The sequence below is a fragment of the Cricetulus griseus genome, chromosome 3 (assembly GCF_003668045.3).
Source record: "Cricetulus griseus strain 17A/GY chromosome 3, alternate assembly CriGri-PICRH-1.0, whole genome shotgun sequence".
NCBI classification, from domain to species: domain Eukaryota; kingdom Metazoa; phylum Chordata; class Mammalia; order Rodentia; family Cricetidae; genus Cricetulus; species Cricetulus griseus.
The window spans coordinates 72,892,768-72,918,076 of record NC_048596.1 but is presented as its reverse complement, the minus strand read 5'-3'; the positions used below and the strand labels follow the sequence as shown (position 1 = coordinate 72,918,076).

The window sequence follows — 25,309 nt, the reverse complement described above, 5'->3', positions numbered from 1 at the left end:
ACTTTCCATGCTCACAGGTCAGAAAATTCAATACTGTTAAGATGGTAATATACTGCATAGGTATCAACTGATTCAGCACGACTACCAAAACCTTAACTAGCTTTTTAAAGTCCTTGACAGCAAAATCTGACAATCTGATCCAAAATTCCAAATGGAGTTAAGTGTGATGACAGACATCTGTAACTCCAGCACTCGGGAGGCCAAGGCAGGAGGAGAATGGTGGGTTAGAAGCCAGCAAGGGCTACATAGCGAATTTGGGGCCAGAAAAAAAATTATCTTGAAATAAAACAAGTTGGGAGAAAAAAAAATAACAAAGTTGGAAGTCTCATAGGCCCTGATTTGAAGTCTCTACAAAACTGTACTAATCAGGGGCTCGAGAATGACTCAGGGGTTAAAAGCATCTGTTGCTATTTGCACAGGTCTAGGGTTCAGTTCCCAGATCCACAGAGTCATTCGCAACCATCCATAATGCATTTCTAGGAGACCCAACACCCTCTTCTGGATGTACAGACATACACGAAGTCCAAAAACTTAGAAATAAATAACAAATCTCTTTTTAAAACCCTGCAATAATTGACAGGAAGCTGAAGGTGTGGTTTAGCATTTGCCTAGCTTGTGTCAAGCCTTGGGTTTGATCCCCAGCTAAAAATCAAACAAAACCCTTCATATTTACAATTAGTTTATTTTTTTTTAAAGAAGGCCAAGACAATTCAATAAACAAAGAATGGTCTTTTCAACAGATGCTTCTGAAACAACTGAAAATTCACAGGCAAAAGAATGAAGTTGAACCGCCTGCCTCAAACCATTTACAGAAATTAACTCAAAATGGGCCAAGTATCTTAAGTCTAAGGGTTTCTAGCTATAAGAAACATACACAGCTTGTAAAAATACATCTATGGTGGCTGGAGGAATGGCTCTGCTCTTCGGAATTTGCTGCCACATCAGATGGCTCACATTTGCTTGTCATTCCAGCTCCCGGGGATCCGAAACCCTCAGTGAACACCTGTGCTGACATGCATATGACCCACAAACGTATAATCAAAAACAAAAATTAAAAACAAAGCTTGTAAATAAATTATAAACTTTATGCATGTTTTCATTGTGTATATGTTCATGTGCATTTGTGCCAGAGTGCTTGGAAGGTCAACAGGGTGACTTCCTGTAGTGAATTCTCTGCTTCGACAATGTAGGTTCTAGTGATCAAACTCAGGTCATCAGCCTTGGTGACAAGAGCTACCTCAGTGTCTACCTGCTTCTGCCTCCCAAGTACTGTATGCCCTCCTCTCCCCACTCCATTTTTGACACTTAGGGGTGTGTGTGTGTGTGTGTGTGTGTGTGTGTGTGTGTGTGTGTGTGTGTGTGTACCACATCACTGCTGGAGGTCAGAGGACAATGTGTAAGAATCAGTTCTCTCCTCCCATCATGCTGGCTTGGGTTGTCAAGCTTGGTACCAAATACATTTTACTGTTTGAGCCATCTCAAGTACCTAAAAGATTTCCCTCTCAATACTAATGTCTGAGAACCTGGGCATGACTCTGCTATCTCTGCCATTGAGACTCTGCTATTTCTCCTGGGGCTCACTACCTGGTTTACCCTTCCTGAACTATGGCTGCTTGCTGCAGTGTCCCCCATGACTAGCAGGTGGGCACAGATAGGAACTGCATCCTGGTTCCTTCCCGACATTGCCAACGTGGTGGTCCTCAACTCTTACAAAGGCACCGAATCCCAGTGTGGTGGTGCATGGTTGTAATCTCAGCACTCAGGAGGCTGAGGCAGGAGAATCACCTCAAGTCCAAGGCTAGTCTGGGCTAACACTGGGAGACACTATCTTAAAAAAATAAAATAAAAAAGGAAAGGAAAGGAAAAAGAGTTCCTATAGCAAGATTCTCAAAAAAGGAGGAAAAGGAAATAAGCTTAGGCAGGGAGTTCTGGCTCACGTTGGCCTTTAGCTTTGCTACAGCTACAAATGGAAAGGGAGGCCCTAGTGGCCATAATGTGTGACCTAGACTCTTATTCAGCAGCCTGCCAGGCAGGCAAGGCGGCTCGGCAGACAAAGGTGCTTGCTGTAAAGCCTGACAACCTGAGTTCTATCCCTAAGTTCTAAATGGTAGAAGAGACCTGACTCGCCCAAGCTGTCCTCGGACTGCTATACACGCACCATGGTACATATGTACCCACACACATACATGTGAACACATACAAAACAAGTTAAATGTAATTGGGGGGTGGTGTTAGATTGGCCTCAAACTCAGAGATCCACCTGCCTCTGCTCCAGAGTGCTGAGATTAAAAGTGTGTACCACCACCACCCAGCTAACTCTTAAAAAAAAAAAAAATTAAAGTATTCCATGAAAATTTGAGGACTTACGTAACTTGACCCTAAAGGGGAACATACTAATGGCTTCTACCCTGCCACATTCCAAAACTTAAAACTCTGTGCCTGCAAATCGTTTTTTGTTTGTTTTTCGAGACAGGGTTTCTCTGTGGCTTTGGGGGCTGTCCTGAACTCTCAGAGATCAGCCTGCCTCTGCCTCCTGAGTGCTGGGACTAAAGGCTTGCGCCTGGCTCTGTGTCTGCAAATCTTATCTTCACCTTGTTTTGCTTTTTTCTTTTCTTCCTCTAGCCCCCCAGACAGAGGGTTCTCTATGTAACAGGTAGGTTTTTGTTTTTGTTTTTATTGTTTCACTTTTGAGACAGTCTCATTTCAAGTTAGACCCCTTTAAATCTCCTGCTTCTACCTTCTAAGTGCTGGGATTATAGACATAGGGGCTACACCTGGATAACTCATTTTCTTGGTATCTTTCTGTGTGTGTGTGTGTGTGTGTGTTCATGCATGTATGTATGCCCATGTGATAATGAAGATAAAATTCATGGAGTCATCTAGATATTTTTCAAGGAAAGCTATATACTAGTCTTTCTTTTCCCCAGTGATGTGAACAATCACCTTCACCATAAAAAAAAAAAAAAAATTCACAAAAATTGGTGGTAATCCCAAAACGTTAGATGCTGAATGAAAACATCATAAGATCAAGGGCCACTCTGGGCCACACAGCAAGACTGTGTCAAAAAAGCAAAGCAAAACAAGAGAACAAGCCGGGCGGTGGTGGGGCGTGGGGCTCGCCTTTAATTTCAGCACTTGGGAGGCAGAGGCAGGTGAATCTTTGTGTTTGAGGCTGAAAAAACCCTGTCTCAAAAAAACCACAAAGTAAAAACAATAAAAATAAAAACAAGACAACAAAAACAATAAAGGAACGACTGATAAAAATGTGTTGAGCTTGGTTGTACAAGTCTGTCCCAGCTGCAGAGCAGGCTAAAGTCTAGTCAACTTAATCTCAAAATAAAAAACAATAAAGGGCTAGAGATATAGCTCAGTGGTAAAGTGTTTGCACAGCCTGCTTGTGGCACCTGGTTCAATCATTAGCACTCCAAAACTTAATAGATACCAGTAAGTTCACAGACACACTCATTTCTGGATCCTCTCACTCTACTGGTTGACTTTTATTTTTGTACCAATCATGTATTTTTTTATTCTAATATTTGGTTTTTAGCATCAAACACATCACCTCTGTCTTTTGTTTTTGTTTTTAAGTATTATGGGCTGGAGGTGTAGCTCAGTGGCAGAGCAAGTGCTTAATATGTTCCATATGAGCTTTGGATTTTCAGATTGGATTAAAAAAATCCTTTGGGAGCTGGAGAAATGGCTCAGAGGTTAAGAGCACTGACTGCTCTTCCAGGGGTCTTGAGTTCAATTCCCAGCAACCACATGGTGGCTCACAACCATCTACAATTCAATCTGATGCCCTTCTCTGGCACATAGGCAGAACACTGTATATGTAATAAATAAATCTTTAAAAAAAAAATCCTTTGGGCTCTTTCTATACACCATAATGGCACAATTACTGTGCCACTGGATGTTTTCAAAACCATCAATGTTGCCAAACACAGGCAAACATCAGGCCAGCAGCAAGCCACGGGCCAAGTCATCTTCCACTTTCTAGTTGTGATGGCCATATTGAAAACACGGATGATCACAGCACTGGGGAGACTGGTGTGAGCTTCACAGGCCCGTTACAGTGTGTGTACAGTGACCAGTCCCAGACTTGATACCAATCTCACAAATCTAGGAGAATGGCAAAATAATCTGCTCTCAAGTTTGGTTTCACTGCACTGACAACCAGCAGGCATGATGAAATACAAAGAAAGGGTAGCAAACACACAGGAGAGGGACACCCTGCTCTGTTTTGTTTCTCCTACAAATGAAAGACATTCAGGTGTGATGGCATATGATGGCATATGCTTGGGTAGCTACAGCAGACGTACCAGTTTGAGGTCAGCTTGGGCTACACTGTGAATTTAATGCCAGCCAAAGCTGCATAGGCAATGAATTTAAAGATTAAACTGGGAAAGTCAACTTCTTCCTCCTAATGCTGTAGATAGAACTCAGGACCTCACACATAGTAGGTAACTTAGGACCTCACCACCAAGATAAGTCCCTACTGTCAGTGGGTGTGTGTGCGTGTGTGTGAGACCATGTGGCCCTGCCTGCCTGAACTCCTAATAGAGATCAAGCTGGCCTTGAACTCACAGAGATCCCCTTGCCTTTGCCTCAGAATGGTGGAGCCTATCAACATCTTTTAATAACAACACTGTCCATTTAGGTACATAGTATGTCCCCACTGCTTAGGCCACATATATGATATTTTCATACGGTCTTTAGTTTTGTCTGTTTGTTTGAGTCAGGGTCTTTCTATGTAGTCTTGGCTATCCTGAAACACACTATGCAGACCAGGCTGGCCTCGGGGACCTGTCTGCCTTTGTCTGCAGAGTGCTGGGATTACAGATGTGTACCACCAAGCCCACCCAGCACTTTCCAAGATGAGGGTTACTCCTTTGTAGCTCATGGGTTTTAATGTGAAGAGGGATCTCTGTTCCTCCAAGTATGTCTCCTAATTTGTTACTGTGATAAACAGAAAAGATAATCTTTTTTTAGTTGTCTAACATCTGAGGGGGGCAGACTTTTTTTAAAGGTAGGTGGAGAGACAAGCTGGGTACTTTTTAATTGTGAGTCATTTCTCCAGCCCTGAGAAAAGATAATCGTTTAACCCCAGCTTCCAATCTATAAAAAGACAGAAATACTCAATAAAGGTCTCATGATCCTGAGTGTAGGCTAAACAAAGCTCTGTAGAGTTGCTCACTAGAGGACTAATGCTTCAAAACACCTTTTAACCCCAGACTCTCAAAGACAGACTCCTTCCTGTCCTGACTTGGCCACTGAAAGCTCTTTCACAAGAAACCCAAAATATACTTTGACAAACAATAAATTGCAAGACCCTTCTAGGAGCCACATGTGGTGGTAAACACCTATAATTCTAGTACTTGGGAGGCTGAGAGAGGGGGATTGGTTGAGTTCAAGATGAAGCCTGGGCTATACAGTGAGTTCTGGATCAGGCTAAGCTGTGAGATCCTGTCACAAAACAAAACACCACCAAGACCCTTATAATTTGTGTTAATCTGGGATCTCCACTGAAATTTAACTCAACCAGAATACAGAAGACAGCCTGGTGTCAAAGCCAATGCTTTAATGAATGCCTCTCACAAGTGCTGCCAGCCTTCATTGTCCCCAGTTCTTGGTGGCTTGAGAGCTGAGCTAGTTGCCCAGTGGCAGGGATCTGGAGACTGAGAATGTGGTAGGGAGCTCTGAGCTTCAAGCTGACCCTTCTTCTGGCATTCCTAGTAAAGCCACAAGAGGCTCTAGGGGTATGGGGGTCCCAAGGGGCACAGGGTGGGTGCGTTCATGTTTGCGCAGGTCACTAGCACTCAGGAAAGCTTTAGGACACTGGGGACAGGAGTAGGGGCGTACTGAGCTGTGGGTGCGGCTATGTTTACGAAGCCCAGCCCTGTCTGAGAAGCTCTTACCACACTGGGTGCAGGGAAAGGGCCGGAGCTCTGGGTGTGAGCGCTCGTGCCTGCGTAGCAACGTCAGTGTGGAGAAAGTTTCTTTACACTCACGACACACGAACTGTGGGGGCTTCTCATCAGCCTCCTCACCCCCCACCTCTGCTGCATCTCCCAGAGTACCAGTAGCTTCTCCAACGCCAGCATCCTGGCACTCCACATGCTCCACAGTCATGCCTACAACTTGCCACTGTGTGGCCACTACTCCACCGGACTCTGGGGGTAAACCTAGCAGCCCGGCTGGAGGGTCCCCTAGCCCTGCTGCACCTGCCACGGGGGCAGCTGAGCCCTCACCCACGACGCCTACAGGCAGCGCCAGTCCCAGTACCAGCTCCTGCTGGGGGGCAGCTCCTGTAGCCTCATTGCTTCTATGGGTACGCTCGTGCTTCCTGAGGCTGGATAACACCACAAAGGATTTCCCGCAGGCATTACAGTGGAAAGGACGCTCGCCAGAGTGCATGCGGCTGTGCTTGGTGAGGCTGGCTCGCTCTGCGAAGGCTCGCCCACACTCCTCACAGCGGAATGGCCGCTGTCCTGAGTGCACCAGTGCATGCCGCTTGAGGTCCCAGGAAGCCACGAAAGTCTTGTCGCACTGCAGGCACTTGAAGGGCCGGTCACCGGTGTGCACTCGCCGATGCATGGCCAGGTCGGCTGGCTGCCGGAAGTCCTTGCCACACTTCTCACAACGGTAAGGCTTCACGCCCTCATGGGCCCGCTGGTGGCGGCGGAAGCTCGAGGGATCGGAGAACATGCGGCCACAGCGAGGGCACAGGAAGGGCTTCTCGCCCGAATGTGTGCGCTCATGGCTTTGGTAGGAGCTGAGCTGTGTAAAGCCTTTACCACAAGCCGGGCAGCGATAGGGTTTCTGGGCTGCGTGGATCCGCTGGTGGCAGGTGAGGGAAGACGATCGGGAGAAACTTTTCCCACACTCAGAGCAGAGGAAGGGGCGCTCACCCGTGTGGGACCTGCGGAGTAATGGAGGACCTGGTTAGATGGCAACAGACTCACATGGGACAGCCCTATGGCCTGTCTGGGCTGCAACTCCCTAAGAGCTACAGGGCTGTACCCTAGAGTGAGGAAATCTAGCTGGGCAATGGTGGCGCACGCCTTTAATCCCAGCACTTGTGAGGCAGGGGCAGGCTGATCTCTGTGAGTTCAAGGCCAGCCTGGTCTACAAAGTGAGCCAGGACAGCCACGGCAACTAAAGAACTCTGCTTTAAAATCAAACCAAAACAAAAAATCTAAAGTTCCATCTTTCCTAGGACCTGCTGCTGTGGGTGACAGGTTCCAAACACCGTTCCCTTTCCAGCTATACTGGAATCTAGGCCAATAAGACCCCACCCGCTCTCAAGGCTCCAGTCTGAGCATTTTGCTCTGTCTGCCACCTAGCCTGACCAGGTGCTCCCATCTCTAGGTAAGTATCCAGCTGTCCCCTTTCCGATCGGAATAATCTACTAAGATGCTAGTTCCCACTTTTGTTTCCAAGCTGTATCCAGGGGTCTCACCGTTCGTGGTTCCGTAAGTCCTTGAGCTCGGCATAGGCCTTGCCGCAGCGCTCGCAGCTGTAGGGTCGCAGGCCCGCATGGGTGCGCCTATGCTTGCGGAACACTGAAGGATCAGCGAAGCTCTTGCCGCAGTCAGTACAGGCATAGGGCCGCTCACCTGTGTGCCCACGCTGGTGGATCTTGAGTTTGGAGAGTGTACCATAAGCCTTGGGGCAGTGTGTACACCGGAAGGGCAGCTCACCAGCATGCGAGGCCAGGTGCACACGTAGGCACACTGGCTGCATGAAACGGCGGCCGCACTCTGGGCATGGGAAGGGCTTCTCACCCGTGTGGCTGCGCCCATGGCTGCGTAGCTCAGGAGCTGTCTTGTAGGCCTTGGGGCACAGCGGGCAGGCATAGGGCCGGGGCTTGGCTACTGGGCCAGACACCTTGTCTCCACTGGCTTCCTCGGCCTTGGGCTCTGTACCCACCTTTGGCTGTACCTCATTCACCTCCTCTGAGCAATCTGTAGGTGTGTGTGTAGCAGCATGGCGCGCTGCCCTGGGAGCATTTGGAAATGTCTTTGTACAGAGCAGGCACTTAAAACGGCGGCCAGAACGCTTGTAGCAGGGGCCTGGCGACTTGGTCTCTGTAGCCTCCACTTCCATGGCCTTGGTGGGTTGGCTTTCTCTGAAAAAGAAGTAACAATTAGATCAAAGCCATCCCTCTGTATTCTTCAAGGGTTCCCTTTTCGCTAAAGCCCTCTCAAGATCTGAGGTAACCCTATCTTTTCCTTTTCTTTCTTTCAGTTTTCTTTTTTCAAGACAGGGTTTCTCTGTGTAACAGTCCTGGCTGCCCTGGAACTTGATTTGCAGACCAGGATGGTCTCAAACTCATGGAGATCTGCCTGACTCTGCCTCCTGAGTGCTGGGATTAAAGGCGTGCTGCCTGGCCCTGAGGTAACCCTATCTTTAAGGAAAAAAAAATTACTTTTATTTTACTGGTACCATGTCTATGCTTAGTGCCAGAAAGGCTGTTCTTGGAACTGGAGTTACAGATGTCCGTGAGCATGAACTACCACCTGTGTGCTAGCAATCATACTTGAATGTTCTTCAAGAACTGCAAGTATTCTTAACCACTGAGCCAGCTCTCCAGTCTCAAAGGGTTTAACTGAATCATACCAGAACTTCCAAATCTGGGGCTCCTCAGCCCAAACCACAGGACTCTACATCCTTTATGCTACTGGTTCCCAAGTTTGATGTTGTGTTCAAGTCTCCCTTGTGATCTGCTCATTAGGGGTATAAACCAGTAAGAGGCCAGAACCACAAAAGAACCACTATATTCTATTCCTAACCCTGTCAGTTTGCTAACCCCTGGGCATTCTCAGAATGCCTAGGTTCCATTACTCTTACAATCTTCTTTCTCAGTTCCAGCCAAGGCTTTAAAGTCTCCAAGCACTAAGGGAAAACAGCCTTGGGTCCAGAGAGAGGAGTCAATGTTTAGACAGGGTGGCTGGCCATTTGGAGGTAACCAAATCCGCCGCCGTTTGGAGGTAACGGGTCTCGATATGTGCACACCATCCCCTGGTTGGTCTGACCATGCATGGTGATAGGGACTCCACCCCAGACAGGAATTTTGGTCCATCTGAGCTCTAACCCCTTTTAGTCCTTGTTCCAAAACTCTGGACATGGGGAGCTCACTCACTCTCAAGGCAGCCTGACCTACTGCTGGCAGTAAGAGTCTTTCACAACTGACATGTCTGAGCTAGCGAGGCCTCCTGGGATACTAGCTCTTGCTGAGTCCCTACTTTCTGGCCAAGAGCCCAGACAACATCCACACAGCTGCTCCTAGGATCATAGTTGGGAAAAAATAGGATTAACAGCTGCATTGGTTTTTAACACCCGCTCATCCTCCCTGAGGGATGAAGGGAAGAGGATTAGGGCAGATCCTCTTAAGAGGATCTTAGATGTGGGGCTGAGGCAGGGAGAGAGGGCAAGGAGCGCCAGGTGTGCCTAGAGGGTGGCGGGCCAGGGCTCTATGTTCAGGCTTGTGGATCATTTTCTAGGATGTTTATAGACTTGTGCCCTCATCTGCACACCACAGGAGCTGGGATGGAGAAGGAGGGTGGACCTGAACTAAGTCTGGGGTCGGGGGATGCTCTGGGCCTTTTCCAGAGAAGGTCTACAGAAGCAGTTTACCTGGCTGACTGAGAGAACCCTGAGTGAGATACTCCTTAGGGTCAGTAGTCCCACATACCAGGAAGCATTTTTTGGGGGGAGGAGGGAAATTTTTGAGACTTGAACCCAGGGCCTGGTGCAGGCAAGACAAGTGCTCTACCACTGAGACACATCCTTAGCCTCCTAAATTTCTCCTAAAGGAAAAACACAAAACAAAAAGAGGATACATGAGGCTTGGCTGGTCTTGATCCCTAGAACTGCTTAAAAAAAGAAAAAAAAAAAAAAAGACAGCTCACATCTACTAAGTACTTGTCAAATTCCACAGCATCCTAACCTTTTTGCATATATCCACTCATCCTTCCACAAAAAAACAAGACATCTCTGGGCGGTGGTGGCACATGCCTTTAATCCCAGCACTCGGGAGGCAGAGGCAGGCGGATCTCTGTGAGTTCGAGACCAGCCTGGTCTACAAGAGCTAGTTCCAGGACAGCCTCCAAAGCCACAGAGAAACCCTGTCTCGGAAAAACAAAACAAAACAAGACAGCAAGATCCAGAGAAACAGTACTTCAGTGTAAATAAGTATATTCTGAAATCATAATGCCCAGATTCAAATCTAACCGCTACCATGTCTCAGCTGACATGACTTTTTGTACAATTTACCATGTATCTTAGAACCTCAGTTTCTTGCCTGAAAAATGGAAGTTAAAAACAGTACTAACTCATGGGACCGATGAGGACTGACCGGAACCAGACTGCTTCCCTCAGTTTCAGGGTCATCTCAGAGCCAGGCAGCTGGATGTGACGCCTTACATAATTCTCACATTGCTTGAAACAGGAATCACCGACCCCATTGATGAGACTGAATTGAGTTTTAAGAGTAAAGAGACTTTGTCAAGTCACACAGTTAGAAACTTGACACAGCTGAGACTTGACTCTGGGCGTTTAAGATGTCTGAGCCCTTGCCCACAAGTCTGGGCCTGCCCTAGTGTCCAGGGGCCTGAGTTCACGTTGCACCTATACCTTCTTTCATCTTGCTAACACTGCCCTGAGACCAGAGCCAGTAGCCAGCACTGTCTCACTCAGCCTTGCTAATCTTGAACTCTGGCCCCTAGCCTGGTCTGTGCTTCAGTCTTCTGTTCTGACGGAGAGGTAAATCCCTCCTAAGGCACATAAGAGAAATGTGGGAAGTGTCTAACGGGTACCAGCAGGCACCTAGCTCCATGAAGAATGGAGAGCCAGGTTACGCCTCATCACACCCACCCTTGCAAAGAGTGATATTTTTCCAAGTGAGGTCTGACAAACCCCTGCATCAAAACCCTCATCTAGGAAGCACACCTACAATCCTAATACTTGTGAGGCTGAGGCTGGAGGATCATTAATTCAAGATCAGTCTGAGCTACCTAGCACGATCCTGACTTAAATAACAAAAACCTGGGGCTGGAGAGATGGCCCTGTGGTTAAGAGCCCTGCTGTTCTTACAGGACCTGAATCAGGTTCCTAGTACCACACTGAGTGGCTTACAACCACCTGTAATTTCAGGTCCAAGGGATCTGGTACCCTCTTCTGGCCTCACTGGGCACCTGCAACATGTCCTAACACATGCATACACACATACAAAAAGAATAAAAATAAATCCTTTTTAAAAAGCAAACAAATGCTGGGCATTGGTGGTACACTCCTTTAATCCCAGCACTAGCAGAGGCAGGCAGATCTATGTGAGTTTGAGGCCAGCCTGATCTACAGAGCGAGTTCCAGGCCAGCCAAGGCTACACAGAGAAACCCTGTCTTGAGGGGAAAAAAGCAAACAGAGAGAACCATCTTCTAAGGAAGTTCATGTAGGACACTACAACCTGTATTTTTATTCTTTGAGATTAAAAATAATAGTCATAGGCAGGAGGGGTTGCTAGACAGTTAAGAGCACTGGTTCTCAACCCGTGGGTCTCGCCTCTTTCAGGGTGGAACAACCCTTTTCAGGGGTTGCCTAAGACCATTGAAAACACAGACATTCACAATACAATCCATAACAATTACAGTTACAAAATAGCAATGAAAATAATCTTATGGTGGGGGGGGGGTCACCACAGCATGAAGAACTGTATTAAAGGGTCAAAACATTGGGAATGCTGAGAACCACTGTTCTAGGATATGAATTCAGTTCCCAACACCAATGTTAGCTCACAAAACAGTCATTCCAGGTTCCAGGGGATCTCACATTTTCCTTTGTCTTCTGTCTGTACATACACACAGATTCAGAGTCCTTTTCTTTTTCTTTTTCTTTCTTTCTCTTCAAGACAGGGTTTCTCTGCATCCCTGGCTGTCCTTGAAGTCAGAGATACACCTACTTTAGCCTTCTGAGTGCTGGGAGTAAAGGTGTGTGCCACCTCTCTTAGCTCTGTGTGTGTGTGTGTACGCGCGTGCGCGCACGCACACAAAGAACAACTGGGAGTCAGTTCTTCCCTCCACTTTGTTGACTGGGGTCTCTCGTTTCTGTTGCTACCCTGTGTGCTCCAGACTAGCTAGCTGGCAAGGTTCCTGAACATTTTCCTGTCTGCGGTGCTGGATTACAGATGTGTGCCACCAAATCCAGATTTTTGCATGGGTTTTGGGGGCTTAAACTCAGATTGTCAGGCTTGTATGGCTAGTGTTTCAATCTACCAAGCCATCTCTCCAGCCCTACAATCTGCACTTTAAACAAACTCTGTGGATCATTAAGAATCAGATATGTCAGCCAGGATACCTGTTTGATACATGCCAAGCACTGGGCTCTATCCTCAGTACCACAAATAAAAGAAAAATAGGTAGATAGATAGACAGACTCATATCTCCTAGGTGTTCAAGTGCTTCTAGGAGGGACACATTTTTACTACAACTCTGCTTTAAATCCTCACAAGACAAAAAGTGCACAGAGATGCCCAGAGTCAAAACTCAAACTTCAAACCCTAAGTTAGACTTTTTCATTACTATCCACTAGAAATCTATAGTCAAATCCTGACACTTCCCAAGACAAATACCAGTATTTTTCTATGATCAGCAAATCCCTAATCCATCTCACTCCTGCTTAGCTCTGTTCAATTCCTTGTTTCTATCACTAGGTGTCACCCACTCATGCCTCTTGTCCTCATTTTCAACTTCTTCAATTTCTTCCCACCTCAGGGTGTTTACACTAGCAGCTCTCTTGGTCAGAACCATTATTTCGAAGTCTCCTAAGCATCTTTGTGTCTTATCTCTTTGGTTACTATTGGGTCTTAGCTCCCAGACACTTCCTTTATCAAGGCTTTCTTTCTTCTTTAAAAAAATGTATTGACTGTCTCTGTATGTACACTCTCAAGGGTGTATGTGTGGTGGCCAGAGGACAACTTTCGGGAGTCAAGTCTCCTCTGTTCCCATACAGGTGTAGGAGGCTGAACTCAGGTCTCAAGCTTGGCCATCTCCTTCCACCTAAGAAGGCTTTTCTGGGCACTGGAGAAACGACACAGGAGTAAGAGCAATTACTCAATTATTGTTCTTCCAGAGGACCCAGGTCTGGTTCCCATCACACACATGGTAGCTCACAACCACCTCTAACTCCAGTTATAGGCACACACTTGGTGCACACACATACATGTAAGCATAACACTCATACACATAAAAATATAAAGGTTTCTTGACTACCTTTTGGGGACGGAGCACTGGGTCTTACTATGTAGCCCAGGCTGGCCCTGATTCTTCCTGTCTCAGCCTGCTCAGTGTTGGGATTACAGGTGTGGATCATGTACTTTGGCTTTGATCACCTACCTTCCTTTCTTTCTGGCAGTGCTTGGAATCGAATTTACTCTCATGCATGCTTAGTAAGCAAGCATTTCACTACTGTACCACTGACACAAGGTTTCACTATATAGCCTTGGCTGGCTGTCCTGGAACTCACCTGACTGCCTGCTGGGATTTAAAGGTATGTCACCCCACCTCATAGACTTCTTTTAAATAATGATATCTTTATCCTGGCTAACTACTGTCTAAATTCTCCTTTCAAATAGCATTTTTTTATGGTGTCATCTGAATTAAATACTACCTGCAGGTTCACTGTTATGAACTGGGTATCATTAGCATTTTATGCTCACTGATCCAACTATTCAAGCTCATCTCCCAATTCCTAGAAATCTGTTACAGCTGAACATTTGTGTTCTTCTAAAATTCTGTGTTTGGAAGCAAGGCCTTTTCAGCAGTAATTAAGCCTAAATAAAGTCATAAGAGTAGCACTTCAGTCCTCTTGGGCTAGAAAAGGGCTGGGTAGGTAAGAAGGTGGTTTTATCAAGCCTTAGTACCTGAGTTGTAGCCTCAGGACCCACATGGTGGAAAGAGAGTACAGACTCCAATAAGTTGTCCTCTGACCTCCACACATATGCACACACAAGATAAATAAAAATTTAATTAAACAAGTACTTAAAATAAGAGACAACACAGAAATGCCAAGTAATTAGTCATAGATTGAGCTAGTAGTTGAAGCCAGGTAGTCAGCCACATTTCTGCCATCTGTCCCTTTGACTATTGTTTTATTAGCACCAACACATTTTATTATTTGGTTGTTAATTTTCTGCCTCCAGCACCGGGGTCCAGGGCCCTTTGTTCTAAATGCTCTTTATGTCCCAAACTGTTTGGTGACTGAAAACAAACTTCAGGTGGAATTCAAAACCAGGTCTACAGCCTCTGATTCCTCCATCGTAGGAGTTTGTGAGATTCAGTCACCAACTATTTATTAACCGAAATTCCCATCTTTACAAGGTCATCAGATCCAAGCATCACCCCAGTACTTCCTTTTGCCGGCTGTTGTGATGGAACACAGTGTAACTCCTCGCCTGTGAGAGGAGTGACATCTCTTAAATTAATGCGGACTCGCTTTCCCCTCCCCGGCCGCAGGTGTGGTTAAAAAATAAAACAGGTACTCACATTCCCCAATCTCCTCAAGACAACAAATAAGCCTAACAGACCTTGAGCCTTTTGGTGAGTTGATGGGATTGTGTTAGGGTGAATGTTTAAGTATACCTTAGGCCTAACAACCAGTTAGTTAGCTCAAAAATGATCCCAGCCTCAGTTTCTGTGGCGGTGTCCCCACTGGTCAGCAACCTAAGCTCCATCCACAATTCACAGAGTTTACCACCTCCATATCCAATTCTCTTTGCCCAGGAGCCCTCGTTTTCCTTTTCCCACGGGAAGATTCTTGCATGCTTCCAATACTCCGTTCCCCAATACTCCGTGCCCTCAAGAATATTTAACAAGCAGTAAAGATGAGGGATGCATAGCGCTCTTGGCCTCGATATCTTCAGCCGAACGGGGCCCCTGAAGCAAATGGGAGTTTGCAGGGCGGTGGGGCCTACCAGACTCTGAGGAGGGACAAGAGCTGCAGAAACCCAGCGCTCCTCGCTCTCTGCAACCGCGTTTGTGCGGGTGTCCTCGCCAGACAGGCAGCCCCCGCAGAGCGGGGCTGTATGCTGACTCATGTGGGACTAAACCCTAGGATAACGTGGCTTCGGCGAGCGAAGCAAGACAGAATGAATGAAGAAGGAAGGGATGGACAAATGAATGGACAGAGGACCGAGAGCAGGACAAAGACCTGCAAAATGGCGATCTTTAGGACCGCGGGAGGGGCGGGCAGGACCTCGGACTGGGAGGGGGGCGCGCAGACGCGGAGGACTTGGCTGGGAGGCCGTCGCCACACAGACAAAAGCCCGTAACATGGCGGACTCTAGGACCCCCGGGCCCGCGCGGAGCAAGACCGGCAGTCGCGTCCGCGGAGCCTAGGCATCCACAGCGCTGACCGGCGGGGCACCGGGCGGGTTCTAGGACCTGCTGGGCCCGCAGCTCGCTCGAGGCCGATCACCGCTCGCCCCGCCCGCGATGCTCGCGCCTGGTCAACTCCGTCCGCTCGGCATCAGCGGGGAAACGGGAGGCAGCTCAAACGGCGTTGGTGCCCGCTGCCCGAGGCCCCTGAGACTCCCGCAGACGTGTCCTACCTGGCTGGATGTCCGCAGGCTCCGCAGCTTCGGCGGCGGTGTCTAGCACCGGCAGAGCCCGGGACACTCGGCGAGGGGCCGGCGCTAGGACCCAGCAAGAGGGAGGTTAGGGGCGGGGCCGGCGGCCAGACGGCGGAAGTGGAAGGGCGCCTTCCTTGCTCAAGAGGAAGGAAAAACTTACGGAAGCAACCCCGAGCCTCCAGTAGCAGAGAAGTATCTTGCGAAGGGTCTCTGGGTGCTAAGGGGACGGGACGCCGGGCCGATCGACGGTGTACACCCGCCAGGTCGCCGGAGGTGTCTCCAGAGCTAGGTGGGAAGATGCGGAGAGCACTCAGGTTTTGTGGCGCCCGAGTCCGTTCGTAGTCCACATTTTCTGTGACAACGAGCCGTGAACTTAGCGAGGGTCCCCACCCCCACGCCCGTCTTGGGAAGAGTCTTTTATGGAACCTCGTGGAAAGTGTCACAAAAGTACTGTAGCCGGGGCTGCAGAGTGTTTGCTTATTTTTTACTGCTGTGCTTACTGAACAAGCACTGGAACGATTTTAGCAGCTCGGGACGGAAGTGTGGCTTAAGCCCATCCGAACGCCGCGCTGACCTGCGTGGGCGGAGCCAGAGTTGCGCCCACAGTCGAGCGGGGTAGCTCACGCCGCCTGTAATCCCGACATTCCAGAGGTCGAGGCAGGAGGATTTCTGCGAGTTCGAGGCCGGCCTGGGCTGCATAGCTAGACCCAGTCTCAAAAGCAACAAAAACGAAACAGAGTTGGGCCCACCCGGAACATAGCGCCGGAAGCGTGTCCGTGTAGAAACACTGCTCGGAGAGACAGGAAGTGTTCCTAGGCGGAAGTTTCTGGGGGAAGCTTTAGCACCTAGGACACTTCCTGATTCCTACTAACAATAGGAAGTGTCCGCGGAACTGGGGTAGACTCTTGGCTCACACCTGCCGTGCCCTGTTACCTCTATCTCCTCCTTCCCCCCCTTCTTTCCCTCATCTACCACTCCCGGGAACCCTGGCTGGGTGTGCCTGTGTATGCGAGCTCGAGAGCCCTCGCACCAGCAACCACTTAGGGCTCGCGGCTGCAGTTAGGGTAAGGGTCCCAGTGCGCAGGCGCGCTCCCGTTCACGACCTCCAACGGACGCGCCGGCGGCGGGAACCAGAAGGCACTCCTGGTGCGAGGTAGGGAATCTAGGGAGGAAATTGGCAGAAAAGACGAATGACTGTAGAGAACCATGATGGTGCTTGATTAGGGAAAGGGACTCTTAAGAAGTTTTGAGAAAAGAGAATTCTGGGAACAGACTCAGCTGGTGAGATTAGAAATAGTTATTTTAGGGTCCCAGGAGACTGGAGTCAGCCTCGGAGAAAGTCAAGATGAAGTGACCGAAATGAGTGGCAGCTACTGGGGAAACGAGAGCTTTGGAATGAAGATTGCCTCTTGCAGTGAGTTTATGTGAAAACTGGGGAAATACAGGCATTAGATTTAGTGGCATAAATAATACACTCACAAGGCGGGCATGGTGGCCCTTGGGAAGGTAGAGCTATATGGTGAGACCATGTCTGAAATGCCTCCCTCCCCAAATCAGACTACACTTAAAAGCAGTGCCTGGCACATGGTTACAGTGCTGCCTGAGTTGCTGTCATCTTAAGACTGCAGAGAGGAAGTAGAAGAGAAAATAAAAAAAAGATGGTGACAGCAAGGTAAAGCAGGCAGAGAATAGAGCAAAAAAAGCAGAGGATAAAATGAAATTGCAACCTGAGATGGGATCACATGTATTTAAAGCAAGTAAGTTAAACAGATGCTCAAAAACATTAGGAAAGAATGTGATGCAGAGAAAAACTGAGCGCCCTTTCTCTGAAAGGGTCTCCAACGTCTAGGAAGCCTTAGGTGGCAGCTGAAGAAAGCTGCTGCTTTGTCAGTGCTTTCAGAGCATTCAGTTTAGCTGAGGAGTGAAGAAAGAATTGGACTTCTCTTATTGCAAGGCCTGATCAGCTGTTGTGGCTCTCACCTGTAATCTGAGCTCTCAGGAGACTAAGGTAGGGAACTCCATGAATTTGAAGCTAGCCTGGGCTACATAGGGAGTTCCAGAGCAGCTTGAGCTGCAGAGGGAGGTAAGACCTTATCTCAAAACACCACCACCTCCACCAGAGCCAGAAATAGTTCTGGTTTATTGTTAAAAGCTCATAGATTCTTGTTAGTTTGTCCCAGAATTATAGAGAGCAGAGACATAGGAACAGTAATATCCATTATGTACTGTCTAAACAAAATTAGTTAGGTCTGTCTAGAGCCTAGACTCTAGACTTTAGTTTCCTTATCTCTGGCTCTAGAGATGACTTATGCCTAGGGGAACTTTTCTAGAAGTTTGTGCATAGTAAAGCTTTAAGAGATGGTACCTCCAGACCTAATAAAAAGCAGGTCACTTGGCATGGATGGTGGGGAAACCTCTCAGTGACTTCTAGTGAATGTGGTGCTCACATATCCAAGAAGCAAAACTGATTGAGTCCTTCCTTCTGACTGCCGCCCCTTCTTTCCAGGCCTTGGCCCTTCTGCAGAGAAAGATGCCGCTGCCACCTGTCTGTTCCTCCTGAGCCTCTAGGTTTTTCTACTGCATTGATGTATGGCAGACATGCCCCTTTCATTCAGTTGCTCTGACTGTCAGCGCCACTTTCCTAACCTCCCAGAACTGTCTCGGCATCGAGAACTGCTCCATCCATCTGCTAACCAGGACAGTGAGGAGGCTGACGGTTCCCCCCACCCCTTTCGAAGTCAGCAGTGTGGGCGTGGCTACCATCACCCAGGGACCTCTGTCAACCACCAACAGAACCTCGAAACTGGTCTTTTCCCCTGTACCACCTGTGGCAAGGATTTTACTAATCCCTTGGCCCTCCAGAGCCACATGAGGACTCATGCTCTTGAGGGACACCAAAGGCACAGGCCCCCACATGCCAAGGAAACCACTTCACACGGTCACATCGAGACAATGTCTACTGAATCCTGGGGTCAGAGACTTGATTCTAGGGAAGGCTGGGAAAGTCAGACAAAGCATGTACAAGAGACAGGTGAATGTGACTCTGAAGCTGATCCCAGGGCAGTTCCAGGTACTTGGGAAGATCCACCGACCAAATCAAGAGAAGGCTTAGAAATCCAGCCAGATCCTAAAGAAAGTGCAGAGGACTGGGTACCCGCCACCAATTCTGATGGAGCACCACCACTCCCCACTCCAGCCAGCAACCTGCTTAGCAATTTGGAACAGTATTTGGCTGAATCAGTAGTGAACTTCACAGGGGGCCAGGAATCCACTGAGCCACTTGCTGCTGAGGAGGAACGAAAATACAAGTGCAATCAATGTGGAAAGACCTATAAGCATGCTGGGAGCCTCACCAACCACCGCCAGAGCCACACTCTGGGCATCTACCCTTGTGCCATCTGTTTTAAGGAGTTTTCTAACCTCATGGCTCTGAAGAACCACTCACGACTCCACGCTCAGTATCGACCTTACCACTGTCCCCACTGCCCTCGTGCCTTCCGGCTCCCTCGGGATCTACTGGAACATCAGCAGTCCCACGAGGGGGAAAAGCAGGAACAGCCATGGGAAGAGAGAGAGATGCTTACCACAAATGGACATACGGATGAGAGGAGCTGGAATCAGCTACCCAAAACACCGATACTGAATGGCTCTGGGGAGCTCAGCACTTCTGGGCAGCTAGAGGATGGTAGCCCAGAGGAGTATCGACCTTTTTGTTGTGGGGACTGTGGTCGTACTTACCGTCATGCAGGTAGTCTCATCAACCATCGAAAGAGCCACCAAACAGGTATCTATCCCTGTTCAGTTTGTTCCAAGCAGCTGTTCAATGCAGCTGCTCTGAAAAACCATGTTCGTGCTCATCATAGACCCCGGCAAGGGACTGGGGAAGAAGTGTCCTCAACTGCCCATATGTTGGCAGAGACTACCAAAAAAGAGGAAGAGGTCCCCGAGAGCAACCTTGACCATCGTCCCTATAAGTGCAATGAGTGTGGTCGGGCTTACCGCCACAGGGGGAGTCTGGTGAACCACCGCCACAGCCATCGGACAGGAGAATACCAGTGTTCACTCTGTCCTCGAAAATACCCTAACCTTATGGCTCTGCGCAACCATGTGCGTGTACATTGCAAGGCTACACGCCGAAGTGCATACCCAGGGACTGAGGGTTCACCTAGCCCTGTCAAGAAGGAACAACCTGACCCAGTGGGAACAGAAGCAGCATTCCACACAGATCAAGGGCATGTATACAAACATGAAGAAGAGGCCACAGCAGATAGGACAACACAACAGATATGTAACATTTGTGGTATGCTCTTTGAAGATCTCAAGAGTCTTGAACATCATGGCATGACGCACAAGGCAGGGGAAGGAGAAAAGAGCAGGACAGACAGCAACGTGTCACCACCTAGAGCATTTGCTTGTCGAGACTGTGGAAAGAGCTATCGCCACTCAGGCAGCCTTATCAACCACAGGCAGACCCACCAGACAGGAGACTTCAGCTGTGGGACCTGTGCCAAGCATTTCCATACCATGGCTGCCATGAAGAGCCATTTACGACGTCATAGTCGGCAGTGGAACAGGAGGCACCAGAAACAAGATAGTACTGGTGAAGAAGAGTCCAAACTCGCACCTGCGGGTACCTGGACCCAGAAGCTGGAAAATGATGAAGACCTGGATTCTTCCCAAGACCCTTTGGGAGAAAGTCCTTGTGGGGCTGAAGACAACCTGGAAAGGGATGGGGACTGTTTGCAGGTGGGATCTAAAGGCAGCGAATATGGGCTTGGAAGGGATGAAGCCTGTTTCCTGGGTGCTAAAGAAGACACTGGCACTGAGGAAGGACTAGAAAAGAAAGAGGCCTGTTTCCTTGATCACTTAGACATTCCAGGTGATGAGGAAAGCAGTAAAGCTGGCTTCTATGATAGTCTCCCTGGGGTGGATAGTGACCAGAAGCCAGGCATTTGCCAGTTTGACTCCTCCCACCCTGCTGACACTGACACTGTCTGGAAGGCTGAAGTCACTCACACATGTTCTGATTGTGGGGAATCTTTCCCCCATGCTGCTGGCCTGCTGAGCCATAGGTCCTGCCACCCTCCAGGCATCTATCAATGCTCTCTCTGTCCAAAGGAGTTTGATTCTCTGCCTGCCCTGCGTAGTCACTTCCAGAACCACAGGCCAGGGGAGGTAGCCTCAGCACAGCCCTTCCTCTGTTGTCTGTGTGGTATGATCTTTCCTGGGAGGACTGACTACAGGCATCACCTGCGCCAGGCTCACGGCACTTCTGGCATACCTGAGGGCTCAGAAGAAGAGGAGGAAGGCACAGCAGAAGCAGCCTCTACCCATAGTCCTCCCCTACAGCTTTCAGAAGCAGAGCTGCTGAATCAGCTACAGCGGGAGGTGGAAGCTCTAGATGGAGCAGGTTATGGGCACATTTGTGGCTGCTGTGGTCAGACCTATGATGACCTGGGGAGCCTGGCGCGTCATCACCAAAGTCAAAGTTCCAGTAATACAACAGAGACTGTTCCTAGCCACTTAGAAGGATCAGTTGATTCGATAGAAATAGTTACAGATCATGTCTTTGAGGGCACAGTGACTTCTGTCTCAGAAGAGGGTAAGGACACTAAGTCTGAGGAGGGAGTAGATGGCACAGTTGCAGACAGCCTTTGCATGCAGGCTGGTGAAAGCTTTCTGGAGTCCCACCCCCGCCCTTTCCGATGTAACCAGTGTGGCAAGACTTATCGTCATGGAGGCAGCCTGGTTAACCACCGGAAGATCCATCAGACAGGTGACTTCATCTGCCCTGTCTGTTCTCGCTGCTACCCCAACCTGGCTGCCTACCGGAATCATCTGCGGAACCACCCTCGCTGCAAAGGTTCAGAGCCCCAAGTGGGTCCTATCTCAGAGGCAGGAGGCAGCAACGAACCCCAGAATGTGGCAGAGGCAGGGCAGGAACAGGCATTAATAGGGCAGCTCCAGGAAGAATTTAAAGTGGAGCCCTTTGAGGAGCCGGCAAGGGTGAAAGAAGAAGTGTGGGAGGAGACCACTGTAAAGGAGGAGGAACTGGAGCACAGGTTGGAGACAGCAGAGAAAGGCTGTCAAACTGAAGTCAGCTCTGAGCGGCCCTTTAGCTGTGAAGTATGTGGCCGTACCTACAAGCATGCTGGCAGCCTCATCAATCACCGGCAGAGCCACCAGACTGGCCACTTTGGCTGCCAGGCCTGCTCCAAGGGCTTTTCAAACCTCATGTCCCTTAAGAACCACCGGCGCATCCATGCAGACCCTCGGCGTTTCCGCTGCAGTGAATGTGGGAAGGCCTTTCGCCTGCGGAAGCAGCTGGCCAACCACCAGCGGGTCCATACTGAGCGACGGAGGGGTAAGGGCACCCAGAAGCTTATTCGTGAGGATCGGCCTTTCAGGTGTGGGCAATGTGGCCGGAACTACCGCCATGCTGGCAGCCTCCTGAACCATCAGTGCATCCATGAGACAGGCCAATACAGCTGCCCCTTCTGTTTTAAGACATATTCCAACCGCACAGCCCTGAAAGACCACCAGAGGCTGCACTCTGATAGTCGGCGGCGGCGGGCGTCCCGGAGGGCAGCAGCTGTGCGTTGTACCCTTTGTGGCTGTGGCTTTCCTGGCCAGGGGTCCCTGGAGCAGCATCTGCAGGAGCATGAGGAGGGCAAACTGGAGCTGGCCCGCAGCCAGGGAGGCCCACATGATACGGAAGGCAGTAAGGAAAACCTTGCTGATGACTGGGGCCTGGAGGCCAGGTCAGAAGGTCTTCAGTCAGTCCTGCAGCTGGAGCATGGAACCCAGAGGCCTAGGGAGCACATTCAGAGTCCCAGCAGGCCAGCAGGTTCAGAATTCACAGAATCTTTCTCTTGGGAAATAGGGAAGGTAGATGGGTGTCAAGGAGACAGGGGACAAATGAATCACAATGGTGCCTGGGGTCTTCAGGACCAGTTAACCAAACCAGAAGGCAAGTTGGAAGACCTCTCTGAGAGCCAGTCCAGCGGTCCTGCTGCAAGTTATATGGATAGCTGGGATGATGGAGACAGCAGCTCTCAGCTCCAACCAGAGAGCCGCCCTTATTGCTGTAGTCAGTGTGGAAAGACCTACTGCCAACCTGATGGCCTCTTGAATCCCGACATTAACAAGAAAGACTGTCACAGTTGTTTGCGCTGTTCCAAAGAGCTATTGAGTGCTGTGACCACTACAGTCCACAACCACACTGCTGCCCAGATCTTTGCTTGTAGTAACTGTAGCAAAGTGTTTGAGTCCCACATTGAGCTGGCCACACACATGCAGACTCATGCTGTTGACCATAATCAGGCGCCAAGTCAGACAGAGGAGACCAGAGATCCACAAGCTGGGATGGTAGAGGTGGATCCCCCTGGTCCAGGGAAAGCTCAGGAGGCCCCATCCAAACCTCCTAGAGACCCAGAAGAGAATGGGGAGCCAGCTGATGTAGGACAAGGAGCAAATTTGACAGCAGCTGAAGACAAGGAACGTCCCTTTTGCTGTGCTCAGTGTGGGCGCTCTTACCGCCATGCTGGTAGCCTGTTGAACCACCAGAAGGCTCATACCACTGGACTCTACCCCTGCTCCCTGTGTCCCAAACTTCTGCCCAACCTACTATCTCTCAAGAATCACAGCAGAACCCACACAGACCCCAAGCGCTACAGCTGCAACATCTGTGGTAAGGCTTTCCGAACAGCTGCCCGGCTACAGGGCCATGGCCGGGTCCATGCTCCCCAGGAGGGACCATTCACCTGTTCTCATTGTCCCCGCCATTTTCGCCACCAAACGAGCTTCCTGCAGCACCAGCAGCAGCACCAGGAGGAGTGGACCATGTCTAGCTCAGGTATGTGAGGTGAGTGGGTTGGGTAGAGGACCCAGAAAGAGGCTGGCACATGGTAGAAAGCACCCCTGCCCCTGAGGAGGTAAGGGAAGCAAGGAGAATCAAGTGGATTTCTGAGTGGTTGGAGGCCTGGACATGTACTAACTAGTTTGAAATGGTTTTGAGCCACTGAAGTATAAATCCCGGGTCAGGAAGATGGACACTATGGTGGGTGGGCAGTACTTTTTCTTTCAGTGGGCAGAGATATCTGGAAACTACCACATCTGGGAATCCTGGTGTAGCCAGTAATGACTTCCAGAGAAAAAAGACAAAATGGGCCTTGTTGGGTTCTGGTCTTTCCTAGAGTGAACAAGAAGCCTAAGAATGAGTAAGGGGGTGGTGGAGGGTTGTCATGAGGGTGGATAGGGAATAGCCTGCGGGGCTGAGGCAAAGGTGGGTCTGCCTGCTCGGCTGGTGACTCCTAACTGGCTTCGTTACTGCTGACTTGGCCAGTTTGCTGGGTTACTGGTTAGTGCTGGCTCTCTGTCTCTCTTTCCCTGTAGTCTGTCTCTGCCTCTCTTTCTTGGACCTTCTGTGAGTGCTGCACTGTATCTTTTTGTTCTTCCTTTTAGTTAACCTTTGCCTTCTGCTGCTACAGATCGATCCTACAGTAACTAATCAAACTGCCTTCTCAGCCAGCACCTTCCCCCCCAGCACAGCCCTTTAACTGAAAGACTGACTCATAGATAATTGTTTCTTTGAAGACAGGCCCAGTCGAGCAGCAGCACTCATTAGTCTATCTCTCATCTCTATCACAGTGAATCTGGGGGTAAACTGGTCTCCACCCCAGCCCATTGAAGGGCAAGTCTGTGGAGGCATGGGGCAGTCTGTGTACTCAGCAAGCCTTAAGCTCATATTCCACATTTAGGGAGGAAAATCTATTCCATCTGTAGCCACCAAGGGAGGGTGTCCCTGAAATGGTATGCCCTTGACCAGAGCTTGTCTGAGAAGGACAAAAATACAGTGGTGATGGTTCCTGAGAACTGAAGAAATGGCTCTCAGGACAAAGGGTTTCTTGTCATTTCAAGTAGAATGAGTGAGGAGCCTATTAGCCAAGACTGTAAAAATAAATAGGGGTTCTAGGATTCCTGGGCTTGGTCTTTTTGTTGAGGGGGCGATACTGGGCATGGTACTTAAAGCCTTATACACGGTAGGTGAACACATTAACAGTGAGCGGTTTGTCCTGGCCACTTGCACTTCTCTGTCTCTGAGGCTCATGTCAGGGAATGACCTGTAGGTCTGGAGAGGTGGTTTAGGCCTCACTCAGTGACCGCTGTTCCTTCTCTCCCTAGGAGCTTCAGTGGCATCAGTAACAAGCAGAGGGGATTCCTCTACAGCCTCTCTCTTGGACCCCTCACCCCAGTGGCCTGCAGACCTCAACTTCTCTGTTTGAACTTCAGAACTTCAGGTCTCCAAAGAACAGTTCACTGAAGCTGGGGATGCAGGCAGGCAGGAGAGAGAGAGAGAGAGAGTCTTCATCTCCACAGTTTGCTCAGGAGTTGCTTGAGCATCCTCATCTCTTCCCATGAAGAGGACCCTGATCTGGTTTCTTTGTCAAGAAGGACATGATGTAGTCTTCGTGTCTGTATCCATGAAGGATCTCCTTCCCAAGCTTTTGTCACCGTGTTCTTCCAGGGCCAGGCTCTGCCACAGTGCTGGGATAGGCAGATTCTAACCCAGGGAGAGGCATATTCAAAGCATACCACAGGTGGGAAGGTTGCCTGTGGAAGGGGAGCCTTTTACTATAGTTTGTAACTTATTTTCTAAAATCTATTTTGTAACAATTTATTTAAGT

The 25,309-nt window shown here is 49.2% G+C and overlaps 2 protein-coding genes across 8 annotated transcripts; one reads left to right on the top strand and one right to left on the bottom strand.

Annotated features, from left to right (window-relative positions):
- Window positions 1-662: 662 nt before the first annotated feature.
- On the bottom strand, window positions 663-15,923 carry Znf668 (zinc finger protein 668). Of its 4 annotated transcripts, none has more exons than XM_027404518.2 (3): window positions 15,784-15,923; window positions 7,460-8,128; window positions 663-6,919 (listed from the first exon to the last, which is right to left on the bottom strand). In XM_027404518.2, the coding sequence occupies exons 2-3, from the start codon at window positions 8,104-8,106 to the stop codon at window positions 5,704-5,706; spliced, it is 1,863 nt and encodes a 620-aa protein (XP_027260319.1). In that variant the 5' UTR covers window positions 8,107-8,128; window positions 15,784-15,923; the 3' UTR covers window positions 663-5,703. The 4 variants fall into 4 exon arrangements, with proteins under 4 accessions (XP_027260319.1, XP_027260317.1, XP_027260318.1 ...); XM_027404516.2 differs by lacking the exon at window positions 15,784-15,923 and adding an exon at window positions 15,603-15,731; XM_027404517.2 differs by lacking the exon at window positions 15,784-15,923 and adding an exon at window positions 14,967-15,296.
- Window positions 15,777-25,302, top strand: Znf646 (zinc finger protein 646). Of its 4 annotated transcripts, none has more exons than XM_027404491.2 (3): window positions 15,777-15,912; window positions 18,130-23,478; window positions 24,807-25,302. In XM_027404491.2, the coding sequence occupies exons 2-3, from the start codon at window positions 18,213-18,215 to the stop codon at window positions 24,905-24,907; spliced, it is 5,367 nt and encodes a 1,788-aa protein (XP_027260292.1). In that variant the 5' UTR covers window positions 15,777-15,912; window positions 18,130-18,212; the 3' UTR covers window positions 24,908-25,302. The 4 variants fall into 4 exon arrangements, with proteins under 4 accessions (XP_027260292.1, XP_027260291.1, XP_027260290.1 ...); XM_027404490.2 differs by lacking the exon at window positions 15,777-15,912 and adding an exon at window positions 16,362-16,776; XM_027404489.2 differs by lacking the exon at window positions 15,777-15,912 and adding an exon at window positions 16,362-17,037.
- Window positions 25,303-25,309: the final 7 nt, after the last annotated feature.

Excerpts from the sequence above, each read along its gene's own strand:
- Znf646 (XM_027404491.2), top strand. The coding sequence starts at position 18,213 with ATGGCAGACATGCCCCTTTCATTCAGTTGCTCTGACTGTCAGCGCCAC. Across the intron at positions 23,479-24,806 it reads GTGGACCATGTCTAGCTCAG|GAGCTTCAGTGGCATCAGTA; the intron begins GTATGTGAGGTG and ends TTCTCTCCCTAG.
- Znf668 (XM_027404518.2), bottom strand. The coding sequence starts at position 8,106 with ATGGAAGTGGAGGCTACAGAGACCAAGTCGCCAGGCCCCTGCTACAAG. Across the intron at positions 6,920-7,459 it reads GACTTACGGAACCACGAACG|GTCCCACACGGGTGAGCGCC; the intron begins GTGAGACCCCTG and ends ATTACTCCGCAG.